The 23,223-nt window shown below is 40.8% G+C and overlaps 2 protein-coding genes across 5 annotated transcripts in view; one reads left to right on the top strand and one right to left on the bottom strand.

Annotated features, from left to right (window-relative positions):
* The window catches only part of ABHD5 (abhydrolase domain containing 5, lysophosphatidic acid acyltransferase), a 28,563-nt gene extending 17,373 nt beyond the window's left edge, over positions 1–11,190 (bottom strand). Inside the window, exon 1 of one of the 2 annotated variants that reach the window (XM_086850272.1) lies at positions 10,699–11,190. In XM_086850272.1, the coding sequence (XP_086706398.1) occupies positions 10,699–10,829 (131 nt within the window). In that variant the 5' untranslated portion in view covers positions 10,830–11,190. Of the gene's footprint in view, positions 1–1,392; positions 1,545–10,698 lie in introns of those variants that run through there. The other variant, XM_086850275.1, reaches the window with a different exon arrangement.
* Positions 1–23,223, top strand: part of ANO10 (anoctamin 10) — a 243,284-nt gene that overhangs the window by 90,576 nt on the left and 129,485 nt on the right. The window lies entirely within an intron of this gene.

Here is a 23,223-nt window from a genome sequence, read left to right as displayed (position 1 = left end):
AGTAACAGAGACTGGAAAAATCGGAGACTAGCAGGTGGGGTAGAGGGCTGCTGGCCTGCCAGGCATTCAAAGGAGTCACTCTCTTTGCCGACAGACCTCCACACAGACTTCCACACTTCTAACACATCTAGGGAATGAGACCAGAAGGTAAGGGAAAGCCCTGGAAACACCCACTGAACGACCTTAGTGAAAGTCAAAGTGATTAGTGTGAGACTAGAAGATTAGTGGGAACCATTAGTAGCCTATGCTGATGATCAAATACAGTAATAAATAATGCAAACAAAAGGAACACATGCACAAACATCTGACAAAGTGGAGCTGCAAGCACCACGTGCAGGGGCCAAGCCACCAGGCAGGATCTAACACAGTGGCTGGTTGGAGCAAGTGTTCTGAGACCCTGGTTGCAAGCAAAAGAAAGGATAAAAATATATAATTATTACTGTATTTTGACACTTGATGTGTGAATGAACATTGTTTTAAGTGTAGCTCAGGACAATACTGCTTGTCCTTAGCTGCTTGAATGTTAATTTGAATCAAGAACTTGCAGTCACAGCACTGCTTGAATTCCCCGGGGGTAACTTTCAAAAGAACTAAGAATCAAGTAGAGGCAGAGGTACCGTGAGCCTGACACAACCATTCACCTCCACTACTCAGATCAAACCAAATGAAGAACGTGGCAAATTGGTTGTACCACAGTTACCTTTCTGTCAGCTCCATTAACCCTATTCAGCTTGGTGAGAATTGATTCCATGCAAGACAATTAATGGATCTGCAGCCAGTTACAAATACAAATTTAGCATATTCACAAAAAGTTTGTAAAAGTTTAGATACTGATGAAGAATTGAAAATGTATGTTTTACCAATGAGGTATGTATTAAAACAGCTGAACAGTCTATTTGACTTCTGGATTGTAACGTGGATTTAAAAATTGGAAGCTCTACCACATAAAAATATTCAGCAGAAGTTGCTTATAACTCTGTCCAGGAGATATAAATGTACAGAAATGGAGCTCATTCTCTCACCTTTCAAGCTTACATTACAAGCTACATTACAGTTATACGAATGCATGGCTTACAAGATGTAGGAAGCTTGACATCATTCAATGGAGGGATCTCCCCAGCACTGCAGACCTAGTTGTCATGATCTGTGGAAAGTCTGGCAGAATAGCAAATCAAAAAACCTGGGGTTTGCAAACAGGTTGCAAAAAGGTAAAAGAACTCCACCAAACCAGAGTAAATGAATACAATACCATTTGCTACATGATCACCTGTCAAAATTTTCTGACCCACCAAGACAGGACATGCAAAAACCTTTCTAAAGTGTTGAATATAAAATCAGCTTTTCACTAAGAATTTTGAAGCTAGTATGGTAAACAAAACTCCAAATACAGACCAAATAACATGCAGCAGTGACAGGAGTGTGGAGAACAGATTTTCCTGTCACAAAGAATTATCTGGATTTAAAAATTACATCAGTAAGGAAGCCAGAGCTCAGGTTATACAACAAATACACAGTAACTTGCAAAGGAAGGATTATGGGAAAGTAACTGAATGCACAAGCAACAGAGCTGCAGGATTATGGGAAAGTAACTGAATGCACAAGCAACAGAGCTGCAATTCGTCTTGCTCTTAGGAAACAAATGTATTTAATATTTTTAATCAAACTTTTGCAGACAATATTGCAAACTACCAAGATCTTAGCTAGGGAGCAAGTTCAAAAACTTAAAAAGCTTTACCCTTTGCCCTTAAATCTTATTAGAATGAAGCTGAGCTCTCAAAAACCCTAACCCTCTCCTCTCCTGACTCTCAGAATTAATTTCAGCCATTTAGGAGTAAGTAATGAAAGAAAAACAAATTAATGCAGAGAATTTTTTAGTTTCTGCCCAGCACCAAGAGGAATGGCATTGGGATTTTTCAGGGTCTTTCAGCAGACAATGCAGTTATAAGCACCCAGAAATTCGAGCTGGCTAGCTCCAAATTAAGAGACTCTTGCACTGTAACAGAAAAAACAAAGGTAAGCTATTGGGAAGGCAGCTCAGATTTTACCCTCTTGTTTATGCATAATGTATTTTTGCAGTACTGTGCTAGCAAAGGAATTCAAAATTGCCAATATTTTGAAATCTAAATATCAGCAACATAAGGTTCACTCTTCCAAGGTCTTACATAAGCCTCGGTCTTACATAAACCTCATCCCATAAAAAGGCCATGATATGTCTCACAACTCATTCAGCCCTTTCAGTGGTTACAGAAATACTAAGAATGGGCAAAAAAATGGAGGAGTGAAAAGATGCATCAGGTATTCATAACTGGGGAAGAGGTCAGCATATCAAATTCATGGCCAAGCGTTAATTTAAAAAATAAAACCATTTTCTTATAACGCTTTATAAACACTTTACAGTTAACACAGGATGGATGCTTAACTGAAGTAATACAGATATCCTTTTACCATTTTATCTCCTTTTTACTGGATGCTTTCTGCATTTTCCTCAGCATCAGCAGTAGCTTACACAAAACTTAAGAGGTACATAGGATGCTTTCTTCCACCACCAACACAACCAAGTTTTCAGACCAAATTCTATATTTGGTTACTAAATTTCTAGTCTACAGGTAATAACCTGAAACAATAAAAAGCAAAAGAAACAGTCAAGGATGACACAATCAAACAGAACTTTCTGTGTCAAAATGTCAGAGAAAAGTAGCAGGTTTATATCTGGCTCATTTCTATCCATGACAGAATTGAGTTATAATAAACTTTTCCTTTCCCATTTTATTAATTTAATGGCCTGCAATATGAGAATACTGGGTGCTGTTTACATGACTGATTATGGCAAGAATCGATCCTTCTTTGTTAACAGTTACCAGCAACACCACCACGGCAAAACCCCCTAACATGTAAAGAAAAACTTTGTAGTAATCACTATATCCAAGGTCCATCTTGGTTGCTGTTCTCTGTGCCAAATTTGTGAAATTCAGGTTTAAAAAGCACTAGATTTTAAACCAGATAGTTCTGGTTTAACCCAGTTACAGAAAAGCCAGAAAGTTAACCAGCAGACCTATAAATTAACACGGTGGTAAGAAAGACTGTGAGTCAAGGTGGGGGACATCAAGCTTTTAAGTCAGAGCTGCCACTGACAGACAGTAACATATAATCATGACATCAAGTCCACATTTAACTAGGCAGGGATGTTTCTGCAACAAGGCTCAGGATATGATTTCATGACAATCTTAAGAGCATAAGCAATTTTAGAAGTCCTTGAAGTCCTTCATTCCTGTCCCTGAAGTGCAGCATGTTCTTTAATGTTTCTGTCTTCTGACAACACTGAATATACTCAGTCTCATTCAGGCATACACAGTAACTGTTGTTGTGAAGGCTGTATATCCAGGGACAAAGATTCTGCATGTACAAGAGAATTCAGATGTAGCAACCACAACAATTTGAATGAGATGTTCCTAGGACAAAACACTCTGGCAGTTGCAGACAAAAATCAGGAGAAGAAAAATGTTCCATGTTTCACTTTCATTGAACAGACTAAAAATCCTCAGGGAATGGCCTTGAAGTGCATACTGAAGAGGCAAGACCCAGAAGCAAGTATTAGGAATAAGGTATGGGAACAAAAAATCTCCTTGCTTTAAGAAATGTCTATTTACTGTTTTCATGAGGAGACAAAAATGGACGAAATCATTGTCAACAGGTTAGAAAAGGATAACAACTTTTTTTTTTCCCAGATGACATTATAACCCTGCCCATAAAGCTCTGTTTAGATGAGTTTTGAGCCAAGATGTTCCATGCAATTAGATGTTGTGAAACTCTTGGATACTTCAGTAACATTAAAACAGAATGTTTTGAAAACCTCTGCATAATATTTCTAGGAAGTGTAACATACATCAGCCCCATTCCAACACAAAACCCATGATAGGTTATTGCAGAACACTGCTCTTCATTAGGGCAGAGGTGAAAACAATGCATTCCTCACGTATTTACTGCATCTTGAACTCTGTGTTCAGAACATTCAACATCAGAATTAATATAAAAATCCAGAAGCAAGTTTTATTACTGTTTTTATCAAAATTAACTATCACTTATCAAAATTAACTTGAAAATGTACCTCATGGACATGAATCCAGAACCAATGAGATTTTCTGGAAATTTTACAGATATTAAAGTTTACTGTGCTTATTTTAAGTCATTTGAGCAACCTGAGCACTCATGAAGTGGAAAGGACCTACAATTCTGCTGTCTCCCATGTTGGACCTCAGACACAGGTACATCTTGCAGTGTAACTCACATCATTGCAGCCCCCTCCCCCCTTCTTCTGCATTTCCCAGCTCTGCCTTTTTTTTTTTTTTTTTTTTTTTTTTTTTAACTATATGCATCCTTTTTTCTATGCTTCTGTAATCTTCGACCCTCTTTCTAGCTATACCCAAAGGTCTCCGTTTCAGGGCAAGTGCTTTTTCAGTATGTACCACAAGAATGAAGTTTACCCATAGAGTGTCACCCAAGCCTGCAATGTGCAATGCTTACACTGCTTACAAAAAAGCTGTGATAGCACCCAACTCAGTTTCACATTCCTATTTAAAAGCTAAAAAAAAATAAAATTAAAAAGAATACATACATATTAGCAACTACATACCACGTATGTAACAACAAAGAAAATAGAGATAAAGATGCAGAGAAGAAGCAAGGGGCAAGCTGCACAGCCCCACTAAAGCTCCTCACCCTTGTGACAGAGACCATGGGTTAGGTACCACAGAGGTCCTACCTCTGCCCCATCCACAGTAAACTCTGTGTCTGATAGAACTTGGCAATGCCACACATTTCAAGTGTTTTTACAAACAACACACTGCACATTGCAGTAAGAATGTGCGAAGCAAAGTGTAATTAAAATTTCCTCTTGATACCCTCAGATGTTATTCAACTTTCTACTGCTTTTATTTTATTCATACATCAACTGATGTACTCCTGCTGCCCTTCAGATATTGCATGACTTCAACCTGGCTTAATCCTTGTCAGCCTTCTCTTACTTACAATGCCAGCAGTTCAAATTTCAGCCCGTTTCCAAATTCCATCAAACTGGACAAGAGCAAAGCACGCATGCAACAGGCACCTCTCACTAACCTGTACCATTGCCCACTCACACCCCACCCTGCTTCTCTTTTGGTAAAATTCCATTGTGTATCATGCATGCACAATTAAGATTACAAGATTAGGAGGTGAATGCTTTCACTTTTTCATAAGGGCCCATATAAGAACACAGATATAAGACTATATAAAGCATATGATCACTTCCCTCAGCTCCAAACACGCTATACACAAACCCCACTTGTACACAAGTATAAATACACACTGAGAGTTGTTTCACTGCAATTCACTGGAGCAGCTTCTATAATGTGTTCCTTTATCACAGTCACCTAAGTTGACAAAGAGTTACCTATGTCAAAATGCAAGAACTGGTAATCAACATTTTGGACTACCTATCCCCATTTCCATTTTCTGGAAAACCTAAGAGGTGTGCAACCCTTTTGATAACAGACTATTTTCTCTACATGCTTACACCACAAATGCTTCAGGTGTGAAGAAGTGCAAGTAGTCTTCAAAATAGTTAAGAAGTCAAATGGGTTTAAAAAGCTATCACATCAAAAGTTCCCTTACGGAAAGATAAAGATATAATTAAGAAGACTTTTGTGTCAGTATGACACCAAATTACTAAAGGTAGCCAATTCCACAATGGTCTGTTAGAGCACTAACCCACCCCATTTCTGTGTTTTGCCTTTTGCCACACCCTTCTCTCCCTCACTTCAATGTATGAGCAGACTTTCTCAATGGCAACACGTGCTCTTGCATCTTCTTTAGAGAATGTGTTTTTTTAATTCCCACATCTTCCCCTCCTTTCTGTAGTCTCCTATCATCTTAATTTTTCTTGTACAACACACTCAGAACACCTTCCTTCTCTGCCATTCCTCACCATACCACCATGTGTTCATGCTGCCACTTAAAATCCTCCTTTTACCCTCTTAACCTTATTCCAGATCGACCTCATTCCCTTACACAGCTTTACTGACTCACAAATCTCTCTTCTCTAGTGACCTCTCTCCTGCTGCTCAGCTTCTCATCTGGATCTTTCTGAGCCAATATAAACGCGGACACTCACCTTTCCTCCCATGCCCTCCTCTCCCTGGCTGTCAATGCAAATCATGTACCAAAAAAACATCCCAAAAGAATGTCAGAATTGCAAGTAAATACTCAGAAGTTATGAAACACAAGAATCAAAATTTCCTCAGCAAAAAATCCTAATAAACCACTATATAAAAGAAAATATATTTTAGTAGTTTATCAGTTGGAGGAGTTGTTCAGAGTCTCCCACAGAGGTTCAGAACAATCAGAGAATCCCTGGCACACAGGCACTGTCCCATTCAAAGAGGTAAGTCTCTAACTGGGCCTAAAAGCCCCCAGCAGGCTCTAAAACAACTTTTTATACACCCAAATACATGCAATACTGGCTAAAATTTGTGTTCTACAATGACCCATAGTCACCAGCACTACAGCAGCCCCACGGCTAGTTGCACATCTGGATTTATAGCTTCACTGTCATTTCCACTGGGGCTAAGATCTCCCTTAAGTCTACTTCGGCAGCCTCTGAAGAAATGTCTTTGCTTGATACTTGGAAATGGGGTTATGAGCATCTTTCTTCTGCCCCCAGAATGAAAAGATAGCCCCTGTTACATTTTGCCATCTTTCCCTCTCTCCCTTTAGTCTGCATTAGAAGATGAGAGATCTTCATGAACACAGATCTTCCCTCCCCAAATTCATACAAGTACCAGAAACCATTAGAAATAATCCCATAAGTGCATGAAAACCTGCTCATACAAATACTTTCTGATGAGCTCATGCATGTAACACAAAAGGCATTAAGTACTGAGGCTGTGACTGACACAACATTGCCAGCCAAGAAGACAAAATCAGAAAAGAGGAAGGAAATGACCTTTAACCTTCTCCCACATCTGCTTTTCACACTGCACTTACATCTCACTCAGTTTTTTAAAAATGCAAGTTGTAGCTACCAAGCCTGCATTCAGTCATCTTTACCATGGGAAAGAAGAAAAGTAAGCAGGACTCTGCTTTCAGCAGTCTACCCACTCAGTTTGCTTTAAAACCTAGATCGTGTAACCAGCAAAAAATTCCAGCAGAAATTCTGAGTTGAGTGTCCCATCACGCTGTAATACAGTGAACCATCCTACTAAGAAGACAGAGGCTCTATCAAGCCTAATAAACTATTCCTCTTTTATTAATCAAACAGCTCACTTCAAAATTAAGTTCTGTAATACAAACAAGCTTGAAAGGTAACACAAAAATAATTGTGAACACTGGTGTTAGAGTCTATGTCTTTACCTTCACTCCAACTATTTTATGAGACCAAAGGCCACTTACAAGTAATTTGATGTGGGCTTGTAACTGCAGATGCCCTGAAGTTCTGTTTTAAAGAAAACTATCCCACTTATCTCAGAGGGGGGAAAAAAACCCCAGTATTGCAGTTTGGGGAATCTTTTTTCTGAATGTATACACACATTTAGCAGCTGTTCTTCCTAGTTATATTACAAGCCAGAAGCAGTCCTGCTGCATCCAGAGTAAATAAGTGAATTCAAAACTGGCAAAAGGCTCACACTAGGCTGTCTGCCTCACAGGCAGAAGTCTCCATCTAAAACTTACAGAGAGGAGGTCCAAGGCTGTAAACAGGTTTGGAAATCAGTAGCAGGTGACATGTTAACCAAGCAATCACTGTCATTGTGACTACTAAAACATTTGTTTAGTTAATCTTCTAATTCAAAGTTAGGACAGGGCCATGAATATTTTTCATGAATATTTTTCAGCTGAGATCTTCCAGAAAGTAACTGAACTACTGTTATTCTGTTTCCACCATGCTTTGCACAGTTACCAAACTGCAACAAAGCAAGCATCATTGCATAACAAATTGAGTCACACTACTGTTTTCAAAGCAGATAAACTTTGCATTTATTCTTTGTGTGCACCTGTCACTAGTCATTTAATCTAGGGGTTTGATGGTATATTGAACTTCCTACCACTGCCACGGCATTCTAAATGAAAAATTATTTAACATATTTCTCTTGTTTATAAACTTCCCCCGGGTACTGAGCTTTACTTAACTTCAAAAGATGGACAAATGCTGATTTTAATTATTGCTAGAAACCAACCAATAAAAGCCCTAACACTTCAACACAAATGTGTTTTCTGAATTCATGGAAAAAGATGATGAGATTTTATTCTTAGAAATCTTTAGTGCGTTGGGAGGCTTACACAGAAAAATACCACATCAACATCTAATCATTCAGAAGTTCTGAAAATCAACACCCCTTAAAAGCCATCCAGCTGTGTAAACCACATGAGAAACTTGCAATAATCCTCTTGAAAATTCAGCCTAACCCTAGTTCCAGATCAACGAGTGTTACGATCCCGCAATCCTGAAAGGCAACTCGAGTTGAGGGTGGCTGGCACTGTCTCAGCAGCACTCAGCACTCTGTGTGATCAAACCAGACAGCTAATGCAGTTCAGGCTAATGCGCTGAATGAACACACAAACAAAACAGGCTGAGGCAGAGCTATTTTAAGACTTGTACTTAGAAAACCTGTAAACCAGCAACAAGAAGCTTTACAAACTACTTGTATTTAAGACTGTGAAGAGGTCAGAAAGAACACAGAACCAAGAAGGGTTTCACTTGTAGTTTCAAGTGGGTAATGTTGCAGAAGGCAGAGGTTGTGTGAAGGAGAAGATTTTGGAAAGCTATTTTAAGTTTGAGGAAAGGAGGAGAGTGCAGAGTTATAGAGTAGACAAAATTGCTTAGGGCTTTGAAAGGGTAGGTTTTGGAGTTCACATTTGAAATAAGAATGCTGTGTACATAGGGTGATAATGGCATAACAGGGAATTTGGAAAAGATGGATAGTCTGGATCTAGTCAGACTCTGCTGGCAGAGCAGGAAAACATGTAAGATGAAAAGCAAAATCCCATGCTGCAAAAAGGACTAAACAGAGAACAAGATGGAGGGTGCAGGTAGTTTTGACAGGTAACAGAACAGACACAAAACATGACAACATGCAAATAGCAATACCCTTAATTAAGATGTCATGAATGCATGGCATGGTTTTCATGCAAATAGCTGAAGAATTTTAAGTCTGATTTCTCAAAATAACACAAGACTTAGTTATGCAAGAAGGGAGATGTAGAAGAGACGGCAAGAAATGAGTTTTTGAGGACTGGGCAATCAGCAATGGGATACATCGCCTGATATTTAAAGTGTACAGAAAGAGACAAATTCATGTAAACAATGCATACAAAGCATATTTACACATCTGACAGAAGGAATAAAGCACATGTATGACTAAAGCAGAGCTAGATATATTCTGATAGAGCAATGTTTGGACTAGAACCATAAATACGATGGAATAAACTTTGAGATAAGTGACCAGCAAATAAATTAAGTACATGTGGTAAACAAACTCAGAGATAGGATGACTGTATTATTCTACAGAGGCAGACAACATATTTGGGGGCAATGGAAGGGTATAAAAATGGGTCTACAATGGAAGCTTAAATGTAACAAGACATAAAGCATACACTAAGAAGGCATACTTGAGTAAAGAACATGTGAATTGAAGAACAGCCCATTGATGAGTAACTTGTACACAACCATTTGAATGTACACACACAAGAGATAAAGTGTGGAACTATGTAACTTCAGACAGAAGAATGATTACTAGCTATAATAAAGTCATATCAGGGGTTTAAGTGGTTACAAACAAGTATTAGAGATATCTGTTCAGAGCAGGGGCAGGGTAACTTATGCCATATTATTTCAGTAGATGTGAATGCCCTGGGACAGTGCAAGGAAAGAAGAAGTTAGCAGAGACAGCATAAAGCACTGGAAAAGTTACAGCAACAGCGTATGCTTGTAATTTATAGATGTGCTCTCATCTCCTATTTACATAAAGTACAGAATGACTACACAGAGAGGCTGACAAGTGTCCTGTCCGCTCTACATCAAAGTGAACGTATAGAATGGATGGAAAGAGAAGACGGGGTATCTGTAGGCACAGATAGAGCCGCAGAGGCACACCGGAGCATGGGCCAGCACTGTATACAGCCCTGTGACGTCTGGGGAGCAAAGGGAAGGGCGGCTGACAGTCGGAGTGCGTACCTACGCCAAAGCAAAGCGGCAGAAAACGCGCAGGGACGCGCCTGCAGGCAGGTGTGCAATGACAACAGCTGCCCAGCCACGGCGGGGCTCCAGAGCAGAAGGCGAAGCAGCGGGGACACGGGGCTCGCAGGCAGCCGGCGGCAAACGCTGCCGGGAGCCTGCCCTTGCCAGAAGGCGGGAAGCCATGGCAGGAGGGCGGGCTGTGCGGCACGAAAACATGGCAGGCAGTGTGCCCGCACGCCGGGGAGCGCCCGAGCGGCGATGCCGGCAGGGCCGGAGCGGAGCGCGGAGCCCATGCAGCCCCCGGCACAGGGGCCGGCCGCCGCCGCCCCGCAGCCCATAGGCGCCGCGGGCAGACGGGCCGGCAGCGGGAGGAGGCGGGCCAGCAGCGCCCGCGGCGGCACGGCACGGCCCGGGCGCCCCGAAAGGTTTCCTGCCGCCGGCCAGGACGGCCTCGGAGAGAACAGGGCTCACCCCGCGGCCGCTCCACTCACCCTTCGCTGGGAGCCTCCTCCTCGGCCATGGCGGCGGCGCGGTGTTCGGGAGCTGACAGCGGCGGAGGGGCGGCGGTGGCGGTGGCCGGCAGCGCAGCGAGGGACAGCGCGACGGCGGCGGCACCGGCCATCACGGGCTCCTCCCTCTCTTACTCCCTCCCTCCTGCCCGCCCGCCGCCTGCGTCAGCCCCGCGGGGCCACCCACAGCCCGGAGCGCCGCCGCGGGCGAGACGAGGGCTGCGTGTGGGCGTCGGGCCCCAGCCGGGCACGGTCCCAGCCGGGCACGGTCCCACGCAAACGGGAGCGGGTCCTGGGCGCTGCCAGCCGCCGCCAGCGGCATGGCTGGAGCAAGGCCCCCGTCGGTAGGCTCCTGATCCCGGGATGGCGGCACAGATGAGGCCCGTGCAGAAGGGCCGCGGCTTCCCGGGCGGGCAGAGGGGCGTCTCTGTCCCGAGAGTGTGGGGCCCTCGGTGCGTGTGCGTGTGGCTGTGTGTCCTGTGCACACCGCACACGGTGCGGACATACTGCGTACACACTGGGCATGCTGTGGGGCTGCTTTCCCCGCTGATTTCCCACCGAGTGGAGCGCAGAGGGGACACAACACCGGGCAGGGGCATTGGAGAGGTGGCGAAGCCCCCTGTGCGAGCACACAGCTGACAAGTAAAGCAGGAGGGGGAGCAGAACCCAAAGTAAAGCGTCAGCTCCCCCACAGACCTGTCCTTGTCCAGCTCCCTCAGCAAGGCCTGCAAAGTGGGCAGCAGGGCTAGCCAGCACTAGGTGTTCCAGGTTGTAATGTTTGTTTTTACATATAAGAAGCAAATTAGGAGTTCTGGATGCAAATATTATTTGTCCCTAAGACGATTCCAAGTAGAATACCTATTGCAATTGTAATTTTCAAGTGTTTTGAAAGACTCAAGTGCAGCCATGCCTGTGAGGAGGAGAATGCTGGGATGTGCTTGTTTTAGACAGCATTTGGCCTCATAATATTGGTTGTGTTATTGTTCAGCTGCATAGGAACTACATTTGTATTGGGCAATCAACAAACCCTAATTGAAGCAAAGCAGCAAAGCGCAGCAAGTAGAAGGAGTGGCGAGATTTAAGTCTTGCATTTCTTCTGAATTTTGTCACTAAGCTCTAAAGCTGTTTTTAGAAAATAAGATGGAATGATGATTATTGTTTCTTTTAGTTTCTGAAATCCTTTGATAAAAGGTATAAGATGAATTTGGTAATAGCTGAAATAATTCTCAGCTAAAACCATTCTGCAATTTAACAACAGCGATTGTTGAGATTACACAATCTCAGCTAAAGTTTGTTTGGCTGTGTCACAATGGTTTGGCAATCTGATATTTTTCTCAGGAGAGTGTATTTATTTTTATTATTGCCCTGAAAGAATTTATTTATGAGAAAAGTGACTATCAGTGACTATAAAGTGAAGTATATGATTGCTGGCAAAGGTTTGAAAAGATGGTCACTGGAGTTTGCAAACAGCCTGAAACAATAGCTCTGAATGCTATGATTTTATTTCTTTCTAATTTCAATGGAATAGTAAGTTAAAAACCTCATAAATGAAATTTACATCCTACTCATGGAATGTGCAAGTGTTCAGACACAATTATCTCTGTGATTGTAATTCAGTGGTGCTCACCCGAACAGTAATTGGTTACACTTGTTTAAGAGTATAATTGTAGAAACAGCCCACTCCCACTTAGCAGTCCTTCTTTCTCTTACTGAGGAATGACTCTGTTTCTTCAGAGCTGATTTGATTACGTGGATGAATGAGCTGTATTTCTATGCATGAAGAAGTGACTGCAATAATGCTGATAGAAGAGAGTTGAGCATCAGTTGGCCAATATTGCAGTGGAGTGTCAATGAATGAAGGACAGCTGTGTTAGAATGAGAGGCAAAAAGTTCACATGCATTTTTCCATTTTTGTATTTCAGAAAAAAATCTGGACACTGAAAATGTCTCAAAGGGAATGGTCCCTGCTACTGTTCAATCTCTCACTTTACTGCATTGATGTTTAGTGGGGCTTATATCTGGCCCTCATTATTGAATTAGTTTAGTACCATTCTATTTAATAAGTGGTATATTACCCATGAGTAAGCTACTTCTCCAAACTGCATCAGTTGCAGTTTGCAGCTTGCTAAAATCAGTCTGAGCAACAAACTGCAGAGGGGGTTGGCTTGGCCAAGTACTACAGACTAAGACTGTTTAAGCATGTTTGTATGACAGTAAGGTCATTTATTATGCCTGCTCTTATTTTGACATTTTGTGGGGCCTCAGAATAGCAGGAAGAAAGCAGAATAAAACTGATTTGTTTCTGCAAGTGAACCTGTTTGTGATGGCAGGAGGACGTTGGAGCTGTTGTAAAATGCCCTTGGGATCTCCTGTCCATGCATTGCTGTCACTGGAGGTCTGACTTCCTCTGCTGTGCTCCTTGAGGGGAGAAGGCTGTTTGTCAGCTGCCTCAGGGACTGGAGGTGCAGGAGTTGGAGTTAGCTGTAGCTAAGCCTGAGCGGAAGCCCAAGTAACATTGCAAGACTGAAGATGTAAATGAGGAACTCTGCCCAGAGTCCTGTTGTCTGTGTTTCTCTGGGGAGGGCTCTTGGTGTTACTGAAGTGTTGGAGGAATCCTGACATTAACTGAATTTCTTCTGCCTGGTTCTGGACCTCAGTACTATGGCAGCAGGATGTTTCAGCCTTGGCTAAGTCATTAAAGAAACAAAAAGTCATAAGTGTGTCAGTTTTCAGTGGAGTCTGGACACCCATACTGTTGAGCCCTCTCAGAGCCCAGTTGTCTACAGGCCACGGCAGATCTGGGCAACTTGTTCAACTTCTGATCTGTTGTAGTCTTTGTGGACTCTGTCTCAGTGCTCTCCTCCAAACTGGAGTTTGTTGTGTTCCTAGTGCATCTGCAACATGTTGTCCTGTTTCCTAGACATCCCTGGGCATAGGCAAGAGTTTTAAATGGGTATAGGTTGACTAAGAATTGTTCAAATAAATACTTGGAGATCCTCCTTCACATTCACTTTGCCAACATCTTCCAACTGACATGTATGCCTATGGCGAGCATAAGGAGGCTATTTCTACAGATTCCCAAACTCCTGGAAGCTGTGAGGGATGTTGGTGACATGGGAGGCCCTCCTTAAAGCAAGACTGGTGCTTCACTATGCTCCTTGTGCCCAAGGCCTGCCCTGCATGGGAAAGCAGTCTGTCTCAGCCTCTTGTCATTTCACATCCTTGCTATGCTGGAGGGCAAGCTTTCTTGTGCCCCTTCCAGGACTCATGTCTGATCCTGCTCTAGGAGCAGGCTGTCTGAAATCTGGGAAATAGATGTCCTGGTGGCCAGGACTGAAAGGGGACAGTGCTAGAGTGAATGTCTGGGGCAAACCAGACTCTCTGTGAATTTTGGCACTTGAACAAAAGAGATTTAGTTGAAGAGAATTGTAATAAAAATTTTGCTGGTTACTTTGCTACTCATGTGATGGGAGTAAAGAACACAGCACTCGTGACTGAGCTGCTGTTCACACTGTCTCAGAGTGGGTTTGCATCCATAGCCTCTATCTGTCCTACAGGCAATAATATTTTGAAAATGTGCCCATGGCAGTTGCAGCAGAAAGTTGAGTAACTGTGTACAAGAGTCAGCAACAAGAAGGCCAGAAGAAGTTTAAGTGTTCAAGGAGTGAGTGAACTGCAAAGAGGGGTGCCTAGATACACATTTATTAATATATCAGTATGTTCAGCAGCTGAGGCTGTGACAGGCTGTACTGCTACGCAGAACTTCCATCTTGTCATGCTTCGCTATTCCAGAGTTCATGAATCACATGTGACTAACATAAAATTCCCTCCTAGGCACAGGAGTGGCAGGGAAGAGACAAGGTCTCATGTTTTCAGGTGGGTGAAAGGGTGCTCGCACCAAGGATGCTGTAACTGTGTCTGTCTGGGTCATACACGGTCCCTGTGAAGAACTGATAACGATGAGACATTTGCTGCATGAGACAGGGTGTGTAACTTAAGCAGTGTCCCTATGCCACAGCCTTTTTGTTTCCTCTCCCTCACCTGTGAATGTGAATACCTACATGAACACAAGGCTGGAGACAATTGAGCCTTCCAGATTTTCTGGAGAAGTCTTCACAGAGCAATAAGGCTGTTCTAGTTTTGATTACAGCCAGAAAGAAACAAGTAGCTGAAAAGATCAGGGTAGGCATTAGTTGAGACTTACAGGACATGGCAGAGTGATGAGAGATTTGTGATCTGCAGGGCCAAAACAAAGAGTATGATCAACATGAAGCCCACAGGAGTCAGGAAGGCAGTTTTCAATGAACTTGGAGCTAAGAAACCAGCTTGGCTAAATCACTCAAATTGGAGAGACAAACCTCCAGGAAAGGAGAAAGTAAGTTAGCTTTTATGTTGGTTGTTAGGGCTGAGAATAAAAGTACAACATGTGAGAAAAAAATCAGAAAGACAAGCATGAGATGAAATGAAACTAGCAAGAGAAATAGCCCCCACCCCCACCTCACTCCAGAAGTCTTTTATTGTGTGAAATAGAAAGTGTATTCTAACTGTAAAGTGAGAAGACCAAAAGGTGTCAGGAAGGCAGTACCTTCTAGATTTCACTGAGGTAGTAAAATAAGGAAATGAATGCACAGTTAAGAAAAGAGTAGAATGTTTAAGCCATGTATTTTCAAATTGACGTGAATTCTCTCTTTAACTATGTCCTAGAGTATTTAAAGCTCTTGCAAACAGAATCCCAGTGTCAGTCATCAACATATTTCAGAAGTTAGGGATGCTAGGTAGGACAGAGGGGGGCTGTAAAGTGAAAAGCCTGGTGGAGAGAGGAAGGAGAAAAAAAAGGTATGACATTATTAAGCAAATTTTTTTTTTAGAAAAATAGTGAAAAATATATTTGTACATTCCTGAAAAATAACATAGGGATGAGTAACTGGCAACAGGGACTCACATCTCAAAAATCTGATTGCCCTAAGAACCACATGACTTACTTATGGATAGAGAAGAGCTCTAGATTCAGTATATCTTTTTATGGAACTTTTTATGTGCTTCCCATATGGAAATTAATAATGTGTTTTCCATGTTGGTCTGCAGCTAGGTGTGTGCAACACTTGTTGGAAAACCAGAGCTACAGAGTGGTTTTCTATCAAAATAGAAATGTGTATCAAGTTGGATTGCACACATTCAGAATCTGGTGACATGGATTCATGCTTTTAAAAGGGAAAATGCTTATCAAATTCACATATGTATCAGGCTGGGAGGGAGTAGGTATGATAGAGGTCAGGGACAAAATAAAAAATTATCTTCACTTAGAAATATGAAAAAAATGGAAAGTTATTCAGCCAAAACAGATGCAGCCCTAGGCAAGAATAATCAGTTGGTAGGACAAACTGATTAGGTAGAAATTTTGTACAATAGTAACTCAGGTTTGAGTGGTCACAGACTGGGTGTGAGTCAGCTTTAGCTTGTTATTGCAAAAAATCAAAAGATAAGTGTTCTGCTAGGATGTATTATGAGGATTAGTTTGCAAGACCTGGCAAGAAATTCTGCTTTGCCTAACAGTTGTAAAGCTAGTTTTGAATGCTGCACATGAAAAATTATGTGGACCACATACAGAGCAACCAGAATGTCAAAGGACCTTGAGGAAATAGTGAATTATTTTAGGTTGGTTAATTAGGGAAGAGTAAGAGTAGGAGAATGACAACAGTCCACAAGTATGTGAGAAATTAGAATGAGATAGGAATAACTTCTTTTCTATGCCCACCAGGAGCAGAAATTTCAACCAAGGTATTCTAGACTAAACATTAGTCTAGAATAGGCTAACATTCTAGGCTAAACATTAGGAAAAGTGTTTTTGAAGGGTAGAGTACTGAAAAAACAGTTTCCAGTGGTACAATCATAGTCTGTTATTGTCAGTTTAAGAGCACGCTGTGTGCATCTCCTTTAAAATCAGAAATTTTGTAGGTATAGTGAGGCTGTTAGTATGACTTTCTGAGGACACTTCAGCCCTCTGTTTTGATTGTTTTTAATGCCATAGAATCACAGAAGAGTCTGGGTTGGAAGGGAGCTTTCAAGGTTGTCTAGTTCAATCCCACTGCAGTGAGCAGGGATACCTTCTACTAGACCAGGTTACTCTAAGCCTTATTAACCTGAACTTGAGCACCCCTAGAGATGAGGCATCCTCAGTTTCTCTGGGAAACCTGTTCCAGTATCTCACTACTCTCATCATAAGAAAGTTCATGCTTATAGCAAATATAAATCTTCCATTTCAAAGTTTTAAAATGTTGCCCCTTTTCCTATCACTACAGGCTTTGGTAAAAAGTGGATCCTGTCCACCAGTACACCCATTGTCCCATCTCTTGGCCTGGAGCCCATGCCATTCCATTTGATACTAGTGGAAGGTTTCAAGCCTCCTCACAATCCTGCTCCTAGTTAAATTAATTTACCTATGAAACATAGTGCAACTTCTCTGGTGTAATCTTGATCTCCTCTTTACCCTGTTGGTTGTAAATAAAAACTTGTGCAATGTTTTGGAGTTTTCTTTATATGTAAAACCACATCTCTTTTTTTTTGATCCCTAAAGCATATGTGGTAATACTCAACTGGTCAACAATCTCCAAACATCTGCCATGAGTAAATACAGGAAGCCTCCTATGGGTATTGTACTTGGTGCCTGGTAAACCCTGAACCTGAGAATTTCCAGTCATTTCTCTTGTGAAATAAGTTCTTGCAAGCTTTTTTGTTAAAAATATTTTGATACCTCTGTACTTGAAATACAATAAGTGTTTTCAACCAGATTAAATAAAATAGCTCTGAGTTTTTCATCCCTGTTAGGTCCTAGTTATTTATGTATACAACATGAATAAAGAATAATTATCTCTACTAGCAAAATCTGCTTTGTGTGTGTGAGGAGAACACTGAAAGCAATATTTAAAGTCAGTCAACATGTTTTGTTATAATTGTTGTTTCTTCTCTTGAGAGAAAATGTCCCCTTTTCATTGTTCTCAATAATAAAGTATTAGGGCTCAAAAAAGAAAATAGTTGCTATTTGTACTCATTCTAGCTTGTAGTAAATGGCAATAGTAAGTAGTAGAAGACTGGAAAATACTTTTCTCCTTGGAGTTTGGCCTTTTTAACATAAAGATCATTTTTGTAAGGCAATGTCGAGATGAGTAAATGCTTAAGCTCAGTTTAAAGTACTTTCCCCCCACCCCCCTACTTTGTAGCGTCTGCTGCTGGCCAGATTCAGCCTTATGAGTTTGGTTTTGGTTTTTTGTAAATTAGGGAATGCTGTGACAGAGAACCCAGTTATGTCTGTGGTGCACTGTTTTAGTTGACAAAAAAATGTTGACAAAGTCCTATTTCCCTGGAAAGAAAAAGAATCAAACTACACAAAGCATAATGTTTGTTTACAGCTTGTTCTTTCAGCTTTCTCTTGGAGGCATGTGACTGCTGCTTCTTTTCCTCTCCATGGCTTTGTTTCTGTTTGTTTACTGGTTGCTGATGACAGACAGATATGAACTGACCTTCCTAAGTATACTCAACCTTTGCATTCACATTCAAACCACAGTGCTACCCTTTATACCACATATCATAGCTTCCCACCCCAGACTTGCCAGGTTTGTCTGGGTTTCAGCCAGTATTTTTTGTTATGTCAGTTACTGATACAGAAAGGCAAATTTAGCATCATTAGATAATCCTGTTCTACCCACTGTTTTCAGCAGTGCCCACAGAGCAAAGCTCCCAGCGACAGCAAAGCTACAGGTTGAATTTATATTAAGCATGGAACATGTATTTCTGTAATCATAATGTTCCAATTGCTGCAGTATATAGCAGCATATATGCTGCATTTCATTGTTGTTTTTTTAACCTCCAAATTATAAATAATTTAAAAACATAAAAAGTTCCATAAAAAGATATACTGAATCTAGAGCTCTTCTCTATCCATAAGATAAGTTATGTGGTTCTTAGGGCAATCAGATTTTTGAATGAAAATATGCTATCATTTCTGAGAGAAGTGTACTCTTTGTCCCACTGGTATTTCCCACAGACCTCAGGGGAGAGCTGGCTTTGAAACTGCTTCTTCCCACAGCAGCAGAATGGTGCTGAGCTATTGCTGTGGGAAGCAAGCACCCCCAGAGCACAGCTTCTGCTGAATCTTGAGCTAAGTAGGAGGAAAGGACAAGTGGCTCTGCTGCTCATGAGTCAGCCCTTTCCTTTCCTGGATGCTGTGAGTTTCTGTGTTCTTCCTGAGGTCCCAATTTAGCTACTATCACAGCTGCATGATCTAGCTTTGTGTTGGGCAGGGACTGCCCATGAAATTCAGACCTTATCCAAAGGTGAGAAAACCTGCTGTTTAACAGTGGAATAAAAGCTGTTGTGAGTGGCAAAGCTGGGGCATCTGAAGTGGCAGGAACTGCCCTATTACAAATAATGCCATCCATGAGTGTTCAAGGATTTAACAAGACAGTCTCTGAAATGGAGTAAAAATCCTTCAGGAAGGACATTTTTTTTTTTTTTGGTAACAAGTTGTGGAACAGAGTGATTCTTTCAGTGTTACCACATCTGTGGCTCAAGACAGCCAGCTGTCACACCTCCACGTAAGCGCCTTGGTGAGCAAGTTCTTCAGCTAAACTGACTAGGCTCAGATGGGATGCCAACAGCAGCTGTGGTCACACCTTTTCATTAAGTCATGTGTGCGATTCTGTGTAATGAAGGAGAGCTCTGTCACCGACCTAATTACAATGAAAAGCAAATTGTAGTGGCTGCCTGCAAGACCCTGTGATTCCAGTAAAGTTTTACCACTGTACTTCTGTACCAGCTTAACATATTGTGACTTTAGTCTGCTTGTGCAGAGATCCAATGAACTAGAGCTCTTACCAAGCTTCTGGGGTAAAACTGACCAAAAGTAAAATACTATACCAAAATCTGCTCTGCGTTATTTCATGTTTCATGCACATTTAACTCAGCTATTATGAATTTCTTTTCAGTTGCACTGTGGAAACCAAGTGCACATCTTTTGTCTTGTGTCTCCCAGCTTTAGAAATCTCTTAATTTCTTTTGTTTTTCTTAATGTTATTTCACTAAAGCATCTTTATCTTTTCTGCTGAATATACATTTGATTACTAAATTTAGTGCTTCTCTTCACATGACCTATTTCTTTTGAGTCTTAGTGTTGTTGCTTGGATACGCTTTTCTTTTCTACATGAGACACTTGGTTTCATCTTGCTTTTTTTTTGTGCTTTGGGCAATACAAATGGATTGTTATTGAATATTTTTCGGGTTTTTAAATGTAGTAGTTGATTTGCCTGGCACCTTGGTTTCAGCAGAACTTTAGTCTTTGTAGATCTGTGGGTTTAGGTGTAGTAACCCTGTGTAACATTCAACACCTTACTATTGCATTTCTTTACAGTCAGTTACAAATATGGTACAATTATGCCAAGTAAAGGCCAATCACGGAGTAACTTATGAGAATACTAATATTTAGAGATAAACAGAGAGATTCAGTTTCACTTTTGTAGTGCTGTGGCTGCAAGTTATTTCCTGAAACACCTTACATGAATTCTTCTGTTTTAGTCATGGGATAGGGAAAGAAAGTATACAGAAGGAATAAATCAAGCATTTTAATTGGGACTGAAGTATTCTTACTCCTGTATGGAGTTTTGCTTGTGCCATTTTGAAAAAAGTGTAGTAGCATAGGACAAGAAGAAGTTGAAGGAAGGGTGGCAGAGACTTTTAGAGTTAAAGAATAACTACCATGTTATTCTCTCATGTGTGGAGAAGTTAAATAGTTTAGAATTCTTGGCCTAGAAGAGTAATGGTGGAAAGCAGTACAAGAAAAATCTTTAAAGCAATGGATGGTGTGGAAAGGTAAACAAGAAGCAAGCATTCACAAAACCTCACAATACAAGAATTAGGAGCATCCTGTGAATCATGGTATAGATAAAAAAAAATCATCAGGAAATACTTTTTCATGTGACAGAAATAGTGGAATGTGGTGCTACTGAAGACTGAGACAGAACTGTAGATAAGGGAGTAGCCAATGGGAGGTGTCTCTTGATTGGCATTGAAGATAGTGGCCAGAGACAAATCACATCTCAATCCTTTGGTCACTGATTGCTGGAACCCTAAGAAAACAATGAGAAGGTTCAGCGCATGTTGTTAGATTTTTGTATGGCTTGTATCCTGATTTACATAATGTATAAATGTATATAATGTCTGGCCTATGCTGCTGCATCTACACTGCTACTTGTAACTATGCTAATTGGATTAAACACAGCACACATTCACCTCCCTGTGCTACAGGCATATCTTCATTTTGTTCTGTAGGGTTGTCATGTACAGCAATTCTGAGAAGAAAGGGGAAACTTTTAAAGTTTACTCTTGTCAAAACGTTCCATGTGCTTACTGTTGTGTGGCTAAGTAATCATACTGATGTGAGTGTTTATTTAATACTGCATATTTTCTTTGTGGGCACACCCAAAGTCTCATTATGGTTTTTACTGCTGGAGAAATAATAGAAAAACGTATGTATGATGGTGTTAATGTAGGCTGTGTGAAAGAAAAAAATAATGCTTATGCTTGCTAATCAAAATGAGAAAAATGTATGCAGTCATGTCCTTGATGGGTAGCTTCTTGTGTAGACAGCTGTTGGCTTTTGAGGCTGATGCAGAACACTCATCTCTTTAGAAGACAGATAAAATGCCCACCTAGCTAGAGAAGCAAAAACTTAAATAAGCTGCTTAAACATGCCTTTCTAGTACCATTTTCACTGCTGTGTGGTGTATCTCTCCTGTACTCCCACTGTTGCTTCAGAATGGTGCAGGTCTGTCTTCAGTTCTGTGGTGTCTCTGCCAGCCCTCTGCAGATATCTTTGATACCCAAGGGTGTGTCAAGTGACACTAGATCATGCAGATAATCTCTGTGAGTGGCAGCTGAAAGGTCACCTGGGGAGGCTGGCACTCCTTCAGGTAACAGGAGTGTGGAGGAACCTATCTGGGGAACCAATTCCTCACCTAGATGTGTCAGAGCACTGATGTGCAGCCCTGAAAATAATAAACATTTATATTTCTGTTACATGGGCTGAACTTAGTGGAGTCAATACAAATAAATCACATTAAAAAATCAGGTATATGTGAGTTACATAAGAATGGACTCCTCACTGAATAGAGTACAGTACTGGATACATTACTTGGATTCAATTTTTATTTGATTTTGATGTCTAGTATGGAACAAGTTTTAGTAAAGGTATTAAAGATTAAGGTATTGTTTCTTCTGGACTTTTAAGGAACTATCATTATTTTCAATTTTATTTCTTATTCAAATATGTGCAAATGATGTTGAATTTGTCCTATACCATGCATGGACATTTAAAATAACAAATAAATGTATATGGCTTTTGAAATTAAAACCCCCAAACCGGTGAAATACCTTTATTACCCACTGTATCACTCAGAAAATGAATGATGTCACAGTGACTAAAACAATAATTAAATGTAATCATCCCAAGAAAAACAATAAAAAAATTAACAAAACAACAATTGCAGATCTATATAACATAATCAAAGAAGACAGTAATATATAAAGTAAGCTGCAATATATAAAAAAAAAAGTTATATTGTGCAAATAATATTACATCTTACTGTAAGAGCTCTATATTTTTAAAACCAATGTTTACACTTTTGGGAAACTTAAATACATTGTTTTTCTTCATATTTATAATAAGCCATTACTTTGGTCATACAACAAAGTCCCATGAGTATTCTGAGGTCTCCTGAAAGACCAATTAACTAAATGGGGCACAAATACTGTCCATTGAAGGCAAAACACCTTTCACCTTTGAATTTAAGGTCCTCCTTTAAAAAGCCAAGAGAGGGATGTATATTTGTTTACTTTGCTAATGATCAGTTTAAAAATCCAATGTATCTGCTAACACAGTATTGCTTATTAAGTGGTGCCTAAGCAAAAGATAAGGAAAATCCAAGTATATTTACAACATGTCTTTTTTCTGGCTAGATAATGCCGATATCTTTACTATTCCAGCATGCTAGGTCAGTGCTGCCAAGGGGATGATCACCTTCAGTGTGGCATACTGTTACTGACACCATCTAGTATTGCCAGTACCCATCTTAATTCTGCCATCTACCAATCTCCCTGCTTCTAAGAATGTTAAATGCCCAGAATGTTTTAGATCAGATGTTTTAGATATTTCAAACCTAAGTTAGTGTGAGTTTCCAGTTTCTCTGAATTGGTAAAGCTTTGCAGCTGCACACATTCTCAGCCATTTCAGAGTATACAACCTATTAAGCTGGAACTGGCCCAGAACTGTTCTACCAGTTGTTGCACAGATCCATATTTCCAGACATACAAAGATCCTCAATTCTGCAGGTCCTGCCTATCTGACATGTGGAAAACCATCTCTCAGAACATATTGTAAAATACTGCTAAGGGCAGCTTTTCAACCCTTACCACCAGTCCTTTATAAATGCATGAGGGGGTGCCTGAGGGATTGCAGGT

This window comes from Cyanistes caeruleus, chromosome 1 (assembly GCF_971803275.1).
Source record: "Cyanistes caeruleus chromosome 1, bCyaCae1.hap1.1, whole genome shotgun sequence".
Taxonomy (NCBI): Eukaryota; Metazoa; Chordata; class Aves; order Passeriformes; family Paridae; genus Cyanistes; species Cyanistes caeruleus.
This window is presented reverse-complemented; position numbering and strand designations above follow the sequence as displayed.